At 45.8% G+C, this 18,093-nt stretch overlaps 1 protein-coding gene across 1 annotated transcript in view; it reads right to left on the reverse strand.

Moving 5' to 3' along the window:
• The window catches only part of org-1 (T-box transcription factor 1), a 59,302-nt gene extending 44,435 nt beyond the window's left edge, over nt 1–14,867 (reverse strand). Inside the window, exons 1-2 of the mRNA XM_089573880.1 lie at nt 14,213–14,867; nt 3,775–4,093 (exon numbers count right to left, since the gene is read on the reverse strand). Coding sequence (XP_089430006.1) covers nt 3,775–4,093; nt 14,213–14,450 — 557 coding nt within the window. The 5' untranslated portion in view covers nt 14,451–14,867. The remainder of the gene's footprint in view (nt 1–3,774; nt 4,094–14,212) is intronic.
• Nucleotides 14,868–18,093: the final 3,226 nt, after the last annotated feature.

Below are 18,093 nucleotides of genomic sequence, written 5' to 3' on the forward strand. Positions count from 1 at the left end.
TACTACCGAGATAAAAACGCATTGAAGATAAATTCCGACTGCGCAGCGCGTGGGCGCCGTGCTGTCCGCATTTTTTTCTAGCGCCCCTGTACATTTTGCTAATCCTCTGAAGCTCGTCAGCGTTCAAGCACGAGGGAAAAAGCTCGCGACTGCACAAAGAGATTTGCAGGCTGGCCAACACGTGCAAAGTGCGTGCAGAACTGGCTTTTTTTCAGGAGAAAACGCGCTGCTCGCGCAGCTACTCAATGGGAGGGAGACCGGTTTGCCCGGACTAAAGTGCGGAGTCGGCCGGAGAGGGCGCTTTTCAGTGGCGTCCGCAGCGCCCCCCTGCGAAGCTGCGGTCCCCTATAAGAGCACCCCTTTCGAAGAGTCATCCATAAAGCCGTCCCTGCTCCCAACCCCACTTCTAGGAGGCACCCAGTGCTACAGGCCTACATAGGCCACGCGCACACCCTGATCACGTGATCACACGAGGCCCCTTGTTAAGATCTGCCCCCTTCATCCCCTCTGCAGAACGTTCTTGCTTTCCACTTGGTCAAAGACACTGGTGCTTCCATCACGACACACCACTATGCCGAAGCCGGAGACGTCTTCCCCTCAGAACATTTATCCTCTTACAGCTATTGATGCAAAAAACAAAACAAAAAGAAACCTAAACAACAACTAAAGGCATGGGCTAGCTTGCTAGCGAATTTGCTAGCTTCTAACAATTCAGCGGTTTCTTTCGAAGTGGCACCGGCTAAAGGCGTATTGATGCCAGCAACCTTGAGGCGCATTCCCCTTCTCGCGCCACAGCTTTAACTGGCTGCCAGCCTGCCCTAATTCCCGACACCTGTGGCAAATAAAGCTGTCTTCCTCACTCTCTATGAACTGGCTGCCTCTTGTTGTTGTTGTTGTTGTCCTCTAGAAAATGGCGCATACCCACTGCGGGGGATTGGCCAAGACACAGGCGGCAACTGATAGGTGTACAAAATGTTAAACAAGAAAATAATGGTGGGGAAAAATAAAATAATCATGATAATAATAGCAATTAGGAAATAAATGAAAGGATCTCAGATGAGTAATTGAAATAGGCTAAACAAATGCTGTGAGATCGGTGAGATCGGCTGCCTCTTGCGCTGTGCTTTGGATATCGTCGTCTTCATCAGTTTTCATTCGCTCGTTCTGCGCCGCGTTTTTATTTTTTTTTTTCGCGACAGCCTGCCTTCTTTCACAAATCGCAAGTTTGAGAATGCTACTAAGGAATAAATTGGTTTTGGGTAGGTTTAAGGCGCTTGGTTGGATCAGCAGCCAAGCGCCCGAACCATTAAAGGTGCACTGAAGAGGATTCTGAACTTGTCTTTTTGCCACGGGAACTCGATCTACACGTTCCTAGCATTCTTAGAAACTGCAACTTATTGCCCTGTATGGCCGATTTCCCTAATTAAATCGAATTAACGTCCGGCTCCCGCCCTTTTTTTTAATTCTGCCTCGTACGATGGGCGGAGTCGACCAACGCGTGAAGTTCGTTTCAGCCAGCTCCGTGGAGGCTTTGCTTTCGCTTTATTTTGTTTTTTGGGTTTCCATGAATAAATAGTTTCATTCGCAGATAATATAGCCGCAAAATAAGCCCGCAGAAATAAAAATACGCACGGACTATTTGCTACTACGGACTACTACGTATTACTCCGCCGATGGCAGAGCGGCAAGCCGCCACGGGACTGGGTGAAAGGCACTCCACGCGTTGGTCGACTCCGCCCACCGTACGAGGCAGAATTCAAAAAAAAAAAGGGCGGGAGACGGCCGTTAATTCGATTTAATTTGGGAAATCGGCCATACAGGGCAATAAGTCGCAGTTTCTAAGAATGCTGGGAACGTGTAGATCGAGTTCCCGCGGCAAAAAGACAAGTTCAGATTCCTCTTCAGTGCACCTTTAAGCCACCGCTGCGGGCGCAGCTGAAGAGCAATTGTTATGGCCCTTCAAAAAGCGAGAAGGTCCTTATGAATGCAGCAAGAGACATTGAACGTGCTTCTTAGTACGAAGAGAGAAGCGGCTCAATGCAGCGGCGATTAAATACACTGTAGCGACCCCTGTGGCCAGCGCCGGCAACGTGGCGAAGGAAAATTGAACGGGACACTTAAGTTCGGCCCTAAGGGTATGACGCGATTCCCATATACGTAGAACGCTATTCTCTACTTTGCAGTCATAGATCCCTGGGAGTCCTCATACCCCTCCTGGCGCAGTGGTGCAGAGGTTAAGCAATGCGCCACTGCCCTGCGATGGCAGGTGCTCCCAGCGGTGGGCCTTGTGTGGCCCAGGTTACTCTTCCCGAGCGGCCAATCATTAATTTAACTGCCACCTGCCTCGGTGGACAGTTTGCTCACTACCCGATGGGCAGGTTGTGACGACGCCGCAAGGTCACATGCGGCCAATCATTAATTTAACTGCCACCTGCCTCGGTGGACAGTTTGCTCACTACCCGATGGGCAGGTTGTGACGACGCCGCAAGGTCACATGCGGCCAATCATTAATTTAACTGCCACCTGCCTCGGTGCACAGTTTGCTCACTACCCGATGGGCAGGTTGTGACGACGCCGCAAGGTCACATGCGGCCAATCATTAATTTAACTGCCACCTGCCTCGGTGGACAGTTTGCTCACTACCCGATGGGCAGGTTGTGACGACGCCGCAAGGTCACATGCGGCCAATCATTAATTTAACCGCCACCTGCCTCGGTGGACAGTTTGCTCACTACCCGATGGGCAGGTTGTGACGACGCCGCAAGGTCACATGCGGCCAATCATTAATTTAACCGCCACCTGCCTCGGTGGACAGTTTGCTCACTACCCGATGGGCAGGTTGTGACGACGCCGCAAGGTCACATGACCTAGGTGGCCCACTGCCTCCTAGGTTGCTCTCTGGAGACCACCTGCTAGAGCAATGCCCGTGATTTTTCGCTCACAACGACGACACCGGATTTTCTAGAGAGCGGGGCCTTTAACGCTATAATAGAAGGTGGGGCCAGCATGCGCTACAGACTAGAGTCACACAATTACTCAACTACATACCACAGGCGTAGGCCGAATGCTACATGATCGCGAGCGCATTTCTTGCACTTGCGTCGACGTGACCGTCGACGGAGCGGAGGCGGCGTCCGGCTGAGGCGAACGTCCCAGTGTGCTGTGAACACATGCTGGTGCCGCCTCCTTTTCTTCGACACGTTGCCGGAGTCGGTGAAGAGGGTCGCCCGGGTCACGCTCAAAGAGCAACGAAAGTAGCTGAGCTTGCTGTACAGCTAAGAAAAGTGGCTGACGACGATGGTTCCTCAAGACTCCAGAGCAACCAAGAGCCGACCTCTTAGAATGAACTACGATTTCCTGAAGTGCATTTCATGCTTACCGCCTCTCTCGACTATTAGATAGACTGAATTTTTTTGAGGAGAGAAGGAGAGGGGCAGAAATTGTCCCACTTCTCGTTGGACACCCCAAACATGTCATGAGGAAGGTCACGGAAGGGAGAAGGAGTCAAAGAAATGGAGGTGCCGCAGAGACGAGCTGCAGATTAGTTTGACCGTTCGAGGTTCTTTAACGTGCTCCGACATCGCCCAGCATACGGGTGTATTTTGCATGTCGCCCAGACTTATGTACGGCTGTCACGGCAAGGATTCAAACCCGCGACCTCATGTTCAGCAGTCAAATGCCATGAATACTCAGCCATTGATGACATTTGATGAGGTTTGATCAAGTTTGAGTCTCTGATGAAGTTTGTCTTATGCCCCGAGTCGGAAGACTCACCTTCCGGCCTTGGTGACGATCATCTCTGTGCCGAGCGCGTTGAACTCGTCCCATAGCGCCTTCATCTCCAGCGAGGCGCTCACTCCCACCAGCTTGGGGTGGAGCGGCTTGTGCTCCTCGTCGGGGCAGCAGCCGCCCGGTGAAGAGCTCTCCTCGGGCGTGGCCGCCGCCGAAGAAGAGCCCGACGAGGCGCCCTCCAGGCACGGGGACCCTGCGCGACCATCGGCCGCCTTGCAGACGCCGCCTTCCTGGAACTCCGTCGAGCTCCGGTACGCCTCGGCCAAGCTCGGCCGGTCCTTGATGCTCGTCAGCAGGCAGGCTTTATTCGCACCCCAAGGTTGCAGGACAAAGAGAGAGAGAGAGAGATAGAGGGGCGATGCCGCATTCAGTTAGTATTTATTTATTTATATACCTACAGCACCTTTGACGGCGTTAGTGTAGGAAAAAAAACAATATGAGTGCACAGATGATGATATAAAACAAATTCAGCTGCAAATTGAAAGGCATGAAACAAGCAGTGAAAAATAAAACTATATGTATACACGTAGTTATCTTGATATTTGCATCACTTAATCACACAGTATCATGGTTAAGTACCCTCAAGGTGTGCCCTCAAGGTACCCAAGGTAACCTGAAGGTACCCTCAAGGGAAGTACCCTCAAGGGGTTACAGTACCCTCAAGGCCCGTGAGCATTGCACTGGAGGGGGGGGGGGCATAATTAACAATGGAGCAAATCAAATCAAAGTGCAAAGAAATAACAAAGGTAACAGACAAAGGAACAAAAATAAAAAAACCTCATAAGGTGAAACGCGAAGCACATTCAAGAAAAACAATATGTTTTTAAAAAATTGCACAAAATGTTTAGTCATAGCTGGTACAAATAATGTTTCTTCGATGGATGTGATAGATGAAAGAAGGCGCTTCCACTCTGCGCTAGTCTTAGGTAAAAGTGAATCGTAAAGTACTTTAGTTTGACAGCATGGAATGAAGACTTTATGGCGTTAATCTAAAGAGCATGATAAGCATGAGGTAGAGCGAAATGTTCGCGTTTCAGGGATGTATTATGAAATAATATTTTCTGAAAGTGATATAAACATAACATTTTTATTCGTGTTTTTAAATCGGGTATATTAAGGTTAGATTTAATAACTGGCACACTGGCTGTGCGGGAATAATTAGGCTATAAAGCAAGAATATTTGTTTTTGATTTATTAAATGGCATTAATAAGGGTATGTTGAGCTGAGTCTCAAATTGTTTAGGCGTATTCCAGCTTCGGACATACAAGAGATTTATATAGTATTAGTTTTTGCTGTAACGGAGATTGAGAAAAATTGCGTCGAAGATAGGCAAGAGTTCGCTTTACACTGTAATTGATATAATTAACATAGGTATTCCAAGAGGAGTTACCAGTTATGAGAAAAATTGCGTCGGAGGTAGCCAAGAGTTCGCTTCGCACTGTTATTTATGTAATTAACGTAGGTATTCCAAGAGAAGTTACCAGTTATGTGAAGCCCCAGATCCTTAACTGAAATTACATGCTCTAAAGGATTCATTAATTTTTCAGCCGGGTATTCCAGCAGAAATTGAAAGGCGTGGCATATTCTGGTGCTTACATTTGTTAATTTTAAGAGTCTTTAGCCCTTTGCTGCACTAATTAGAAATATTATCGAGGTCGGACTGCAAAGAGAGACTGTCACAAGGCTTAGTTTTTGTTCTTAAAGGACGCAGTCGTCAGAAATTGGTTTAATAGAAGAATTAACGCATGCAGGAAGGTTAATTATATATAGATTAGAAACAGTAAGGGACCCACCACAAAGCCCTGAGGGATATCAGTATATTGAAATCAAGACGGTGAGGCGCTGTCATTGGATATTACGTAGCGTTAAAGGTTAGTTACAAAGATTTCAATCCATTTTAGCATTCTAGGGTCAATATTTGATGTGTTGATCTTTAGTAGCAGCAAATGCTGACGAACCTTATCAAATGCCTTGGCGAAATCGAGAAAAATGCAGTCAATAAGCGAATTACAATCAAGGGCTGATTGTAATATAGTATAGCACTGAATTTTGCTAGTCTTCTTGCAGCTTTAGCTGTTAATTCACACTCCTTAGACGTGACGGTCATGCTTCTGAAATGACTTAGGCACTTGACAAGGTCACGTGACCCACTGTCATTGATCACATGGCCCATTTCCGTGGGTCACGTTTTACAGAATGGCGCATTAATGAGCCATGTCCGCCGTGCAACCACTTTTATGGGAACATTACCTTGACCTCTTAATCTTCCTGACCTCTTCAAAAGATGACGCTGAAATTCATGCGGCATTACGTAACACTGATTGAACTTCTTTCTTTAGATGATCAGAAGATCGGACGACGCAGCGAATCATGATAGATACCCAGGTGTAGTTATTCGCTGTCATATGAGTCAAACCTGTGGTAACTATAGGTTGATTCAAAAGTTTTCTGACGTTGTCGCCTGTTTACGAAGTGTTGTTCTAAGCGAACCGATTCACGTGATGTCATGTTGTCTTAGTTCGGGACTGGGCTGTGAACTGTAGACTTCTTCCTCCAGCTTATTCCATTTGTCTAAGTGGCACCGTTGTTTATAACGAATGCCCTTACTTCTGAATGTCCTGAGCTGTCTTCACTGCTACCTTTTTCTTCCAAAGATTTTTCACCTCCAGTTCATTTCCTTCAACGAAGGGAATGAACTGGAGTCAAGAACTTGAGTCAAGACTTCGTTGACTTCAATGAGTCAACGAACTCCTGACTCCTGGAGCTTTACTCCAACACTCTAAACAAGAATAAGCCTATATATAGGAGTAAACTGGGAGTAAGCCGACTTCAAGCACACTCCATTTTAATGGCAGGGTGTGCTGTCCAAGTTCCGGAGTAGATTTAGATCACTAAATATACAAATCGTTTACTGTTGGCAACAGAGGTATATTCCCACTGCAAAGCATATTAACTTGATGCAGTTAGCAATGGGAGGAGACTTTTAAACGCGGCCCCGAGGTCGTGTTTAGGTTTAGGTCTAGGTTTATGGGGTTTAACGTCCCAAAGCGACTGAGGCTATGAGAGACGCCGTAGTGGAGGGCTCCGGGAATTTCGACCACCTGGGGTTCTTTAACGTGCACTGACATCGCACAGTACACGGGCCTCTAGAATTTCTCCTCCAAAGAAATTCTAGCCGCCGCGGCCGGGATCGAACCCGCGTCTTCCGAGGTCGTGTGGTTAGCAAATTAACTTAATGCAGTTAGCAATGGGAGGAGGCTTTTAAACGCTGCCCCGAGGTCGTGAGGTTAGCAAATAGAGGAGATTGAGACCTCGATTAAAATCTTCGTAATCCCTAGAACTTCGCATGCTTTGGTGAGGGAGTTTCTTCCCGTTGCCGTAAATATTTTATGATTCTGCAGATGAAAATCTACCCCAAGGCTGGGGAAGCATACCCTGTCCTTTAAAGGGAGTGCAATAGAGGACAGATTGTTTGGAGTGTATATGCTTGCGACCGTAACCGTCCCCCTTACATGGTCATTCCGTACCCTGGTTATTCCGTACCCTGCACATTACTGGAGTACCATGTAGAGCCTGATCGCACCCCACATCCCCTCTAATGCGAAAAGAAGTGGACCTTCCTGCTGGCATTATTTAGTCAGCTTGATGTTGATGAAGAGTGTGCAGTACAACCTGTTATATATGATACGATGCGATTTGTTGGAGGTAAAAATGCTCGCAATTTTCCTACTAAATATCGAATGGCGCGAGTGGTCGAAATCGCTACTGAAATTTTCACTGATCCTCAAATCACACGGAATGAGCAAGGTGGGCGTACCTTTTCACTAAGCGTTTGTAATAAGAAATTTTTGTCGATAATAATGACAATAATGGTTTTCATGTCAGCCACGCTCAAATTTCTTGTGTTGTCAGCGGTGATTTGAACTGACGCTCTTGCCGAAAGGAGGTTATTTGCAGGCTAGCTGATGAAGCTAGGTTGCAGGACTTCATTGCTGACTGGTGAAAAGACGTAACTGCTGCGAAAGAACGTAACCAGCTTACCGTTACCGAAAGAACAGCTAGCCTAATCTGCCTGAGAAAAAGCACGGGAAGCAGTGCTGTATTGTGCAGTGCTGGCAAGAGCCCTTTATAGTTCCTCCAACAACACAACGACAGTGCAGAGAAGTTCGCATTTTTCAGATAATGCGCAGTGACCTGTACTCTGACACGGTAACTGGTCAAGGTAGTGCGAGCTGTAACAGGAAGCATATTCTGTTAGTTGCTTTATTGCATATTACTGAACGTTTATCGCTTTCTCGTTAAGGCTTCCGGTGGCTTCCTTCTTAAATTTTGAGATGACCTTTTTCGTAGGTAAAACTTTCCCCCTAAAACTGCGTAAAATTTAATACATTTTGTTATTCACGCAGCTTTCTAGCTGTCTTTGTCTTTTTTGTTTTGCATGGGTTAGTGCAGGTGGCTGAAAATTCCTGTTTTGGTGTCTGTAATTTGAGCTGACTTTTCTATGTCGAGGTGCATTTCGAATCAGCTTATGCTACCTCTGGTGAAGTTCACTTTATTTTCAAATGCACGATGCCTGTCCGACCACCTTGAACTGAATCCAGAGAGCACATTAGTAAAAAGTTAAATTCTTCGTTGCCTCTACTGCTAATATATCCGCTGGTTTGTAAGATTTCTAAAAGCATTAAGCTAAATATTTTATTTCTTTCCATTTCACATAGTGTGGCATCCCCTATTTTCCTATTATCTTATGTTTAAAAAAGGTATATAAATGAACTGATTGTTCGCGCGCAACCATGAACTTTCTGGAAAAGACACACGGGAGTCCTGATATAGTCATATTCTTTTAGCTAAATTTCAGCCGAGATAGTTCAACAGAAGCAAGACCGTGGCGCGTCAGTTTTGGCTCAAATGCAACTAAACAGAGAGCTTTAGGTAAGCCTTTGCAACATGATTTTTTTGCTACGGACACACATTGATTCCAGAGATTCCAGCGTGGGTGTTTTGTCCTTCTCTTGTGTCGTCTTTCATTGCGCTGTTTTTCCAATTCGTAAAACACACATTGATCTCAGGGGTGAGGGGCGATCACCCTTCCCCCCTTATATGAAAAATTATCTCTGAGCAGACAATTTCGGCAGTTTTTTTTTTTTTTTACATAGAAGTTCATGCAATGCAAATTAGATGTCCATACGAACCACCCGCTCCAAATGATGGCCATAACTCCGGCCCTGTGTGAACACAGGGTTTGGAGGTTGAGTTGTGTGTTGTTGTTATACATGATGAGTCCTAGTTACTTTTTAGCATATTATAATGATCTGTCCTCTACTCTGTAGGATGCTCCACGCATGTTAAACTTCTGGCATGTACAACGCTTAAAGGCCTAAGTTCGAGTTTGCGTGCCTTGTGTGGGACCCATGCACAAAATGTAACACAAACTCACTTGAGAAAATTCAGAAGCGGACAGTGCCTTTTATTTATTCCGCGTACGATCTGGCTGATTCTGTGTGTGAAGTTCTGGACTACTGACAGCTAACGGAATTCGCACTCTCCAATAAAGACGGAAGCGCTAACGAATGAAATTTTTATTTTTGCTACTGAATCACAAGCTCGCGATTCACCCTAACCCACGCATACGTCCTATTCTACTACGCAGACCCGCCACTCTCATTCGCTATTTTTAAACCCCTACTTTGCAAAGGCCGACTTGTATAAATTTTTCTTTTTTCTCCCATACAATCGCCGATTTGACAGGCTTTCCTCTCCCGTCTTCAGAGATTCTGCAATCGAGTATTTATGGTTCACCGAACGCCTGCCTCCTACGTCTATATACTTTGAAACATATTCATGTTTTGCGACATATATACACAGTATATATGCATGTAGGCAAGGCGGAATCACTTGTAAAGAAGATTAAGTATCTTAAGATTAAAAAATGTCTCAGTGGCCAGAGTTTTGACAGAAATTCAATCAGAAACAAAGCGCATAAACACAATATTTCCGCTGTTATTTATCACTGCATGCTTGCAAAGAAGTATTCAGAAGGGGTTTAATTGGGAAAAATTATGTATACGAGTTATTGAAGAACATCAGTGGCGGATTTGAGGAGGCATTATCCAAAAATTCTAAGTTAAAATTTTTAATGGCAAAATCATGAAAAATCTTATTTTTTATAAGATAAGAGCGTAAGGAATTCATTGCTCAAACAAAAACGCCTCAAGCAGTTGCCCTTTGCAAGAGTCAACGATATATCGAGCCCTTAAAGAAATCTCAGCAACATCCGAATTGGTAACTACATTGTCCTATTAAGTAACTCAGGGAACGAATGCAAAGAATGCGTGTGGGTCTAAACACCAAAGGTTAACCGTAGGCTAATAAACTAGTATCAAGAAATTCTAAGCGATGCAATGTCATCAGATTCAGACCATGAAAAAAGTTACTAGGCGAATAAAAATGGTTGGCGCACTTTTGGACAGCACTATCAAGCTCGAAATAACAGTTTGTCGATAAACCTAAAAAAAAAAATGCCAAGTGCTTGCGCTGTACTGCGCAACGCGTTAAACTTCGCGAAAGCTGTCGCCGTGACTCTGGCAGCTACCCGTTAAAGCTTAACACCGACAGATTTTGTGAACACCTGAGCTATCATAACGAACACAATTGGCGCTGGTCATGTGGGTGGCACCGGTCACCTGACCATAGTATGCGCGTAGACCGTAAATATATGCCAGGGAGGGAAATCCAGGGAGGGCTTCTGCTGTGTATATATAAAGAGTATATTACAGAGAGTGAGAGTATTACAAAAGAGTATATAATATATACTCTGCAATAGATGTATACTCTCAGTGTTTGCAACTGAGGCCGAAATTCGGAGGCTAACGTAAAAATTTGAATTAGAAGATGGATGGCGCAGCGAGCGATGGAAACGAGAACTGCTAGGTTTAGAATGCATGCGAGACAAATATAAAGCAATGAATATTGAATGAAAAATCGATTTATATGGCATCCTATAGCTGAATAACGAGGACCTCATGCCGGACTTAAGCCGTCGTGTGTCAGGGTAACAGAATGTACGTACATCAACATATGGGAAGCGCAATGAGTCAAATGTGAGACGAGAGAATAAAATTTGTCGAGAAAGGGTGGTGACGCCAGTCGCAGGATAGTGCTAATCGGACATCAGTGGGAGAAGCTTTTTTTTCTGCAGTATATAAAGGGTGGGCCACCATAGCGGGGACAGTTGAGCATGTGATTATGAGCCAGGCGCCTCGCATAGACAGCGTGACCATACAGTGTTAGAAGGGGCTCACACACTGTGGCACTGCTCCCGCTGCGCAATCCTCATGCAGCTGGCGCTGCTTGAGCTTTTTAAGCTCAAGGAGTTTATTTACTAGGCATGTGGTGGAGATTTTGAAGTGCTAAATTTCGGAAGGGTAAGCACGATAGGTAGTTTATATCAGCTTCAAGAGATATAAAACGCTTGCTATGCATGAAAATGCTCGAAAATGCTTGCAATGTTTGATCTTGGCAAATGCTCTACCACAGGTAACACCGACACTTTACAGCAATGCTACTTTTTTGTTCTGATCTTAATACAATGTTTTCAGTCTTTTAATTGCTAACATTTGTAAGACGTTATAAATGAGCTAGGCAATAATATTTTCCTAACCTTAGATTTGTGATCCGTAACAACTTCAGTCATCCCTTTTCAAGGAGTATGGGGCAACGAGATGGATGGATGGAAAGCTTTATTATGCCAGCAAGTTTGGACCGTACAAGGTCTCAGGGTCACCGCACAGCCCTCACATTACGCGCATGTGTCCAGGCCACGACACGCACTTTACAATACGCCGCAACCAATAGATGCAACTCACACACTCTCCTTTTAAGTTCTAACGACTTCAAGCTTGTGATAGTGGCGAATGCGAAGTTTTTGCTAAAGAAATTTTTGGGCTGTGCTTGCAGTCGATATCAGGAATCATCTTGGATGTTTTAGCTGCAAGGCTGTGTTAACTGAAAAACGTTATTACTGCACAAACGATGGGAAAAGTTTTGAGACGCAATGCTCGAAAATGTTTGCAATGTTGCTTTATTGTTAAAATAACATTTCGAACAGAGCATCGGTATAATCTTTAGTTTTAACGTTAAACTAGTGTTTGCCATGAAACATATAACGTTATCGTTAATTTTTAACGCTAGCCTAATGTTCCAGTGCAACATGTAACGTTACTGCAACTCGCGCAACAATTTTATGAAGTTAATATAATGTTCGGTGCTACCTTGGACATGACCTGGCTGATGATGTTGATGATGATAAAACTACAGGCAGAACCAATCTAGACTCTGGAAGGCATTTCTTCTACGGCTATAAGGACACTCAACCTGAATTCTCCAAGTGAACCGAGTGCTTTCATGCATGATGCAATGCGGCCGTCGGCTTGCACGAGAATAGGCTTCCAACATCTGCATTCGCAACCTATTCCTCGCGCAGACAAGGTCAATTATTTCAAATTGTAACTGTGCTGCTCAATCCAAAATGAACCTGCATGGCCTGTTACGCGCCGTGCTACATTCAAATAAGCTTGTAACGTGCACTTTCTCCCAGTAATTGCGCCCTACAGCAGGGTATTCAATGAATTGTGTCGGTGCTTGTATATCCTTCGTTGTGCACATCTTTAGCACGATTTTAACATTGCCACTGTGACATGCACTCTATATCCGACCTGTCTCATGGCACACTCGGCGCTTTCTGTCTGATATATGTTACTTTACAGCAGCAGCGCAACATAATGGAAAAAACTATGAGCACAAAATCGGCCACCCGCCCTTCTTTCTTAGTACCGTGAATACCTTCGTCGTTTCCAAAGCACTGATCTTCTAACCCACTTTGGTGAAACATTTTATTGCTATTTTTTTCTTTCTAATGCTAAGTAAAGGCTACCAGAAAAATGGCTTCTGGAAAGTGTGATTTACCTGCCACCTTTGCCATCACTACCAGCAACGAAATTGCATTTCCTCCTCGCTAGGATCAGTACCCATAAGGCGCGACTTTGTGTTCTGTACTGCTCGATTGTTTTTGGCTAGGATGAAATATGGAACTGGGAGATGCGCTTCAAAATCTATAGAATGTTGCGTTTTGCAACGCTATGCTCGTGTGCGACAGAAACTTCCCTTAAAGGAGAGGAGAAGAAGCCAAACCTGCTTCTATATTCGCAGGTTTTAACCACTCTGAGAACAAGGGACAATCTAGTCTCTTTACCTCGATACACAGAGTTAACCATGCAGTCTTGAGCACCTGCCGGTTACCGCCACCTGGGAACCTTTCTGAAGTTGTCCCGGCGTCACTCAACTGTATGCATCTCATCTTCCTGAGGTTATTTGCGAGAAGATACTGATTTTAAAACTGCTTAGAAACCCACATGTTATAGTCAAAACCTTCTGTTTTCAACTTATGAAAGACATTCATTAGTTTCTTCGTCCAGCTGCATAGTGCGAAACAGACAGCGTATACGTTTGCTTTTATGTGTCCGTTTTTTTTAGCCTCATGCAAAAGGATACAGCACATCGTTGGCGTTTGGCGGGTCACTTCAGCCTTCAAAGACATGAGGCACTTGGCGGCGGAAGAGTGAGCTAATGGAGTATCTATGAAATTGCTACGATGGGAAGAATTAATATGAACAAATATAACTCCTAAGGGAATTTTTCATCGTGTTTTTGAGCTAGTGTGATTACCCACGCTACCAGACAACATCGCCATTCGCTTTCTTGAGCTCTCATAAAGTGTCTATAAAGCAGAAGTCAGGTTTCTACTTGGTAAAATTACATAAAGCCACAAGTAAAACAGTTCTGATATCATTGCATTACTTACAGCATTCATAAAATTTTAAAACGCAACCTATTCAAGAATACGAACATACCAGCGCCTTGATTCGTGAAGCAGGTTCCCGTGCACACAAAACTCTGCCTATGTGTATGTGCACGTGCGTCAGAAAAGCGCGAACGTGTAACGCGAATTCGCTTTTCCGTAGCTATCAACAGCAGTTCTCGTCGTCAGTCAGACTGATTTTTCAAGCAAACGTTTTTGCCCCTCTATCAAACGCGCTAACCTAGCGACACTAAATCTAAACAATAATAAAAGACGCTGAACAAACAGTCTACAAAGCGTTTCCGTAATGCTCCCCTCTGTCGGCAGAACGAAGCTATCCGAAACTGCGGCCGTTCTGCGGAACGGCAATTAGCGCCCCGTGCTCACTCCAAGATCCGCGACGACACGGCAATCATCCGCTCCGCAACGGCGACGACAGTCCGCCGTGTCCTCACAATCCTCCAGCTTACGAACCACACAAGCACACACACACATACAGCGAAAGAAGAAAAAAAGAGGGAAGCATCATCCGCCGGGGTGGGGAGGCGAAGCCCGCCGCTTACCTTCCATGTCTTTCACCGGCGTGCTGGCGACATAGCTGGGCGTGCTGGCCCAGTCGGTCGCCAGGCAGCAGTCGCCGGCGGCGGCCGCGGCGGCCTGGTACGCGCCACTTCCTCTGGCATCCCCGTCGGCCGCCGAGGAAGCCGGCAGGTAAGCCTGGACCGGCGGCTCATTCGCCATCAGGGCCGCGATGCTGAACGTACGCTGCGAGGATGACCGACCCGTGTCGACAAGTTCCATTGTCTGGCGCCTGCTCGCCGAGGTGTCGACAGGGGGGCCCCCTCACGGCCGCGCCCACGGGCACGCCCCCACCGGGAGCACGACCGCGGTCGGGCTCTGGGCTGTCGGCCCCGAGGGTGGCGCCCACGGAAGGCTACGCCCCCTCGGCTCCGGGGTGCCACCCTTCGGACTGTGCTGGCGGCTGGGAGAGCGGGGAGCAAACCCTCGGTCGCGGCTGTGGTGCTGTTGCTCTCGCTGCTGTTGCTTTTGCCACCGGTGGAACAGTGCACCCTTCCCGGTCCTGTGACGGGGAGGATTGCGCGGGGCCCTGCGGCGGCGCGGGCGTTTGCGGTGCTTCGCATCCAGCACGGCGTGCGAGCCGGCACGGAGGAGGGGCTTGGCGCTTTGGAGACATGCCAGGGTCCCACACCCCGCCGCTGTGCTCCTCCAAGGCTCGATTCGGGGTTTGGGTGCGGAGAGAGAGTGAGTGATTTTTTTTTGCTTCGGTATTTGGATGTTATTCAGGCAGTTGGGAAGAGGCATGGGGAACGCTGTGATCGTCTGGGCGAACCTGGGCGCTGGTAACTGCTGGGACTTGTTTTGCATTTGTTATTCCGATCGTCACCGCTCTTGACCGCTTTGTTATTTTCACCGCCTGCGCTAAGTGTCGCATGGCCGACACCAACAATCGATCCTGGACTGTTGGCCGCAGTACCTGCCGCCTGCATATCTGCGCGGACAATGACAACAGCAAGACAACGATGTTTGATTGTTGGAATGGTCCTCGTTTTCTATGACTTCGTCGACTTTTTTTATATTTTGCAGCGTGTAACGACTACACGGTTCGTTTGGAAGACAATGTAACATGTTAAGAATCCTATTCTTCAATGATCGTTTCAATGACTGGACTCTGACGGAAAAGGGGCGGGAGCACATTGCTCAAGCTTAAATTTTTTTTTTTTTTTATGGGGTTTAACGTCCCAAAGCGACTGAGGCTATGAGAGACGCCGTAGTGGAGGGCTCCGGAAATTTCGACCACCTGGGCTTCTTTAACGTGCACTGACATCGCACAGTACACGGGCCTCGAATTTCTCCTCCAAAGAAATTCAACCGCCGCGGCCGGGATCGAACCCGCGTCTTTCGGGCCAGCAGCCGAGCACCATAGCCACTGAGCCACCGCGGCGGCTCAAGCTTAAAAATGATTTTCGCGTCCTTTCCTGTACATTCTTTATCGAAGACATGTTTTGATCTCTGAATAACAGGCTCCTTCGCATTAGCTTTAACTCATACTTAAGAATTATTATAGACGCTGCTCGACTCCTCAAGAAAGCTTGATGTCCAAGAACAAGCCGTAATGCATGCAGAATGGTGTATTGTTTGGTGACAATTTTAAATGCTCTGTCTAGGGGGGGGGGGGGGGGGGGGAGATTTCGCTTAACGCCAAGAAAGATCGGAGCAGTTCAATCAAGTAGGCATACCACTGACGCGTGTGCGGCTTATACGCTCTCAGTTTGAGCATCATTCGCAGCCAGCTGTGGACGAAGAGAAAGACGCCCTGCATTTCTGACCTCAGGTAAGTTAAAGTGAAGTGCTTACGGCCCAAAACGTAGCTTCCCAAATCACTGATCACTATATCAAGCTTGAAACGACGCAGTCCTCTCACCCGCTATATCAACGTGCCAACTTTTCTTTTTCTTTAGTTTCGATCTAATGGACAGATCAGTGATGTTACAATTTTCCTATTCATGTGGACAGATTATGTAGTGGGCCACCCTTATGCGCTGCCCGTTCAATAATTATTCTAATAACCCTGCCACCTCCTATCAGTATCTGTTTCTTTTTTACCTGGAGTGGATGGGGGTGTTGAGTGGAACCTGTTGGGTTGTTTGTGGTAGTCGCCATATTAGCTTGTCATTCTACTCACTACAAGTTCAACACAAGACAGCAGGTTCTATCCAGACCGCAGCAGGATTGGCTGGACCCGTGCAGGCATTTCGTTTCACTGAGACAGAGGCGAACTGCGTAAATGTTCGAGCGCTGAGCTTTCAGTGCGCGTTAAAGGAACGCACGCGACCGAAATTAATCCGGAGACCTCTAAAAGGCATTCGCTCATAACAGCTCCATCAGGGGCACGCAAACAGCAATTTAGTTTTGTAATTTTTGACACTTTCATTTCATTTATTGAATCTTTAAGGCATTACAAAAGGCAGGGTCAAGAACAAAGTATAAGAAGTGACTGAACCAGAGAACTAGAGAAGGTAACAAAGATACAGAACCGAAAAACAAAGGAATGAAATAGAAACAAAAATAAATCATATAGAGAGAGGACGGCTGGCATGTGGTAGGGCGAGAGCGAATTGATCAATAACTCGAAGTGAGTAGTGGGACCACTCCGGTGAAGCGGTATTGCCGGGTTCGAATCCCGGACCAGGACCAATTTTTCTTTAACTACGAAGCTTTAGTGCAAGTTGTATAACTTTTCCTTGTAACCGTATGGCTGCATTTGGGTGAAAGTCAATGAGTAATTACTCTCTTATGAGGTGAATAATGTGTGCTGGTTTCCAAGTGCGGAAAGTTTTGCGTATTGATAATTATGAGGAACAAGGTCAGACGCCTTATGAAAATCAAGAGAGATGGCATCTATTTGTAGGAGATTGATCATTTATTTAAAGATGTAGTGCGCGAATTCGACAAGCTGCGTTTATCATGATAATAGTTTTCGAAAGCACTGCTGAAGCGGGTAAAACAAGTTTTATCGATACAAGGTTGTTGATTAGAATTGTTGATATTACATGCTCCAGAAGTTTTGAGGAGATGCTGGTGAACAGAATGGTGATCGGTTCCTTGATTCATAAATCGGTGTCATTTGTTTGTTTTTTTTTTTTTTTTTCAAATCGTGAGGGACTCCGCCGGTGCCGATGTACTGTGAGAAAAGTATTTTAACTTGATATTGAACTAGCATATTTTAAAAGTTTGTTGCTAATTTGATCGCAGCCAGCTGATGACGACAGCCTGAGGAACTTAATGAGGTTGGCTATTCCACCAACGTTAATTTAAATTTCTGGCATTGAAGTCAGGAATATGTCAGGTATATAAACGATATTAGAGTTGTTAGTGGCCGAAAATACTGATGAAAAATTATCGTTAAGAGCTGCCGCACATTCGCTATCATCTCCTGAGAGTTCGAGCTGGATATTATGGTTTTTCGGAGAGAGGATTCGCCGAAATTCACTAGTTTGATCGTAAAATTGACTGATTGAGACCCTCCAAAAAAGGCTGTCAACTCGTTAAAATACAGTCACACCTCGTTATAACGAAACAATTTATTACGAAATAATGTATATAACGAGTGAACAGCGATTCTCCTTGCAAGCTCCCATAGAAGGCCATGTATTTACGTCTCGTTTTTACGTATCCAAATTTTCCTACAAAGGGGTTTAAAAAACCTTCTATAAACCTCACTATACGCATTTAGTGGTGAGTATATCAATTTGTAACGGTGCATAACACTTTCGTACCGATTCAGTGTAGTCAATTGCAGTTCCCCCGTTCTTCAAACTGCCCACTGTTAGCGCACTCGTGCTCTTTTTGGTTCCGCATTAAAAGTGGTTAAAACTGGTGAAATGATTAAAACTGTTTGTCCTTGCGTTTGGTGTACTTTGAC

Source organism: Amblyomma mixtum, chromosome 2 (assembly GCF_055824585.1).
Source record: "Amblyomma mixtum isolate Tamu chromosome 2, ASM5582458v1, whole genome shotgun sequence".
Taxonomy (NCBI): Eukaryota; Metazoa; Arthropoda; class Arachnida; order Ixodida; family Ixodidae; genus Amblyomma; species Amblyomma mixtum.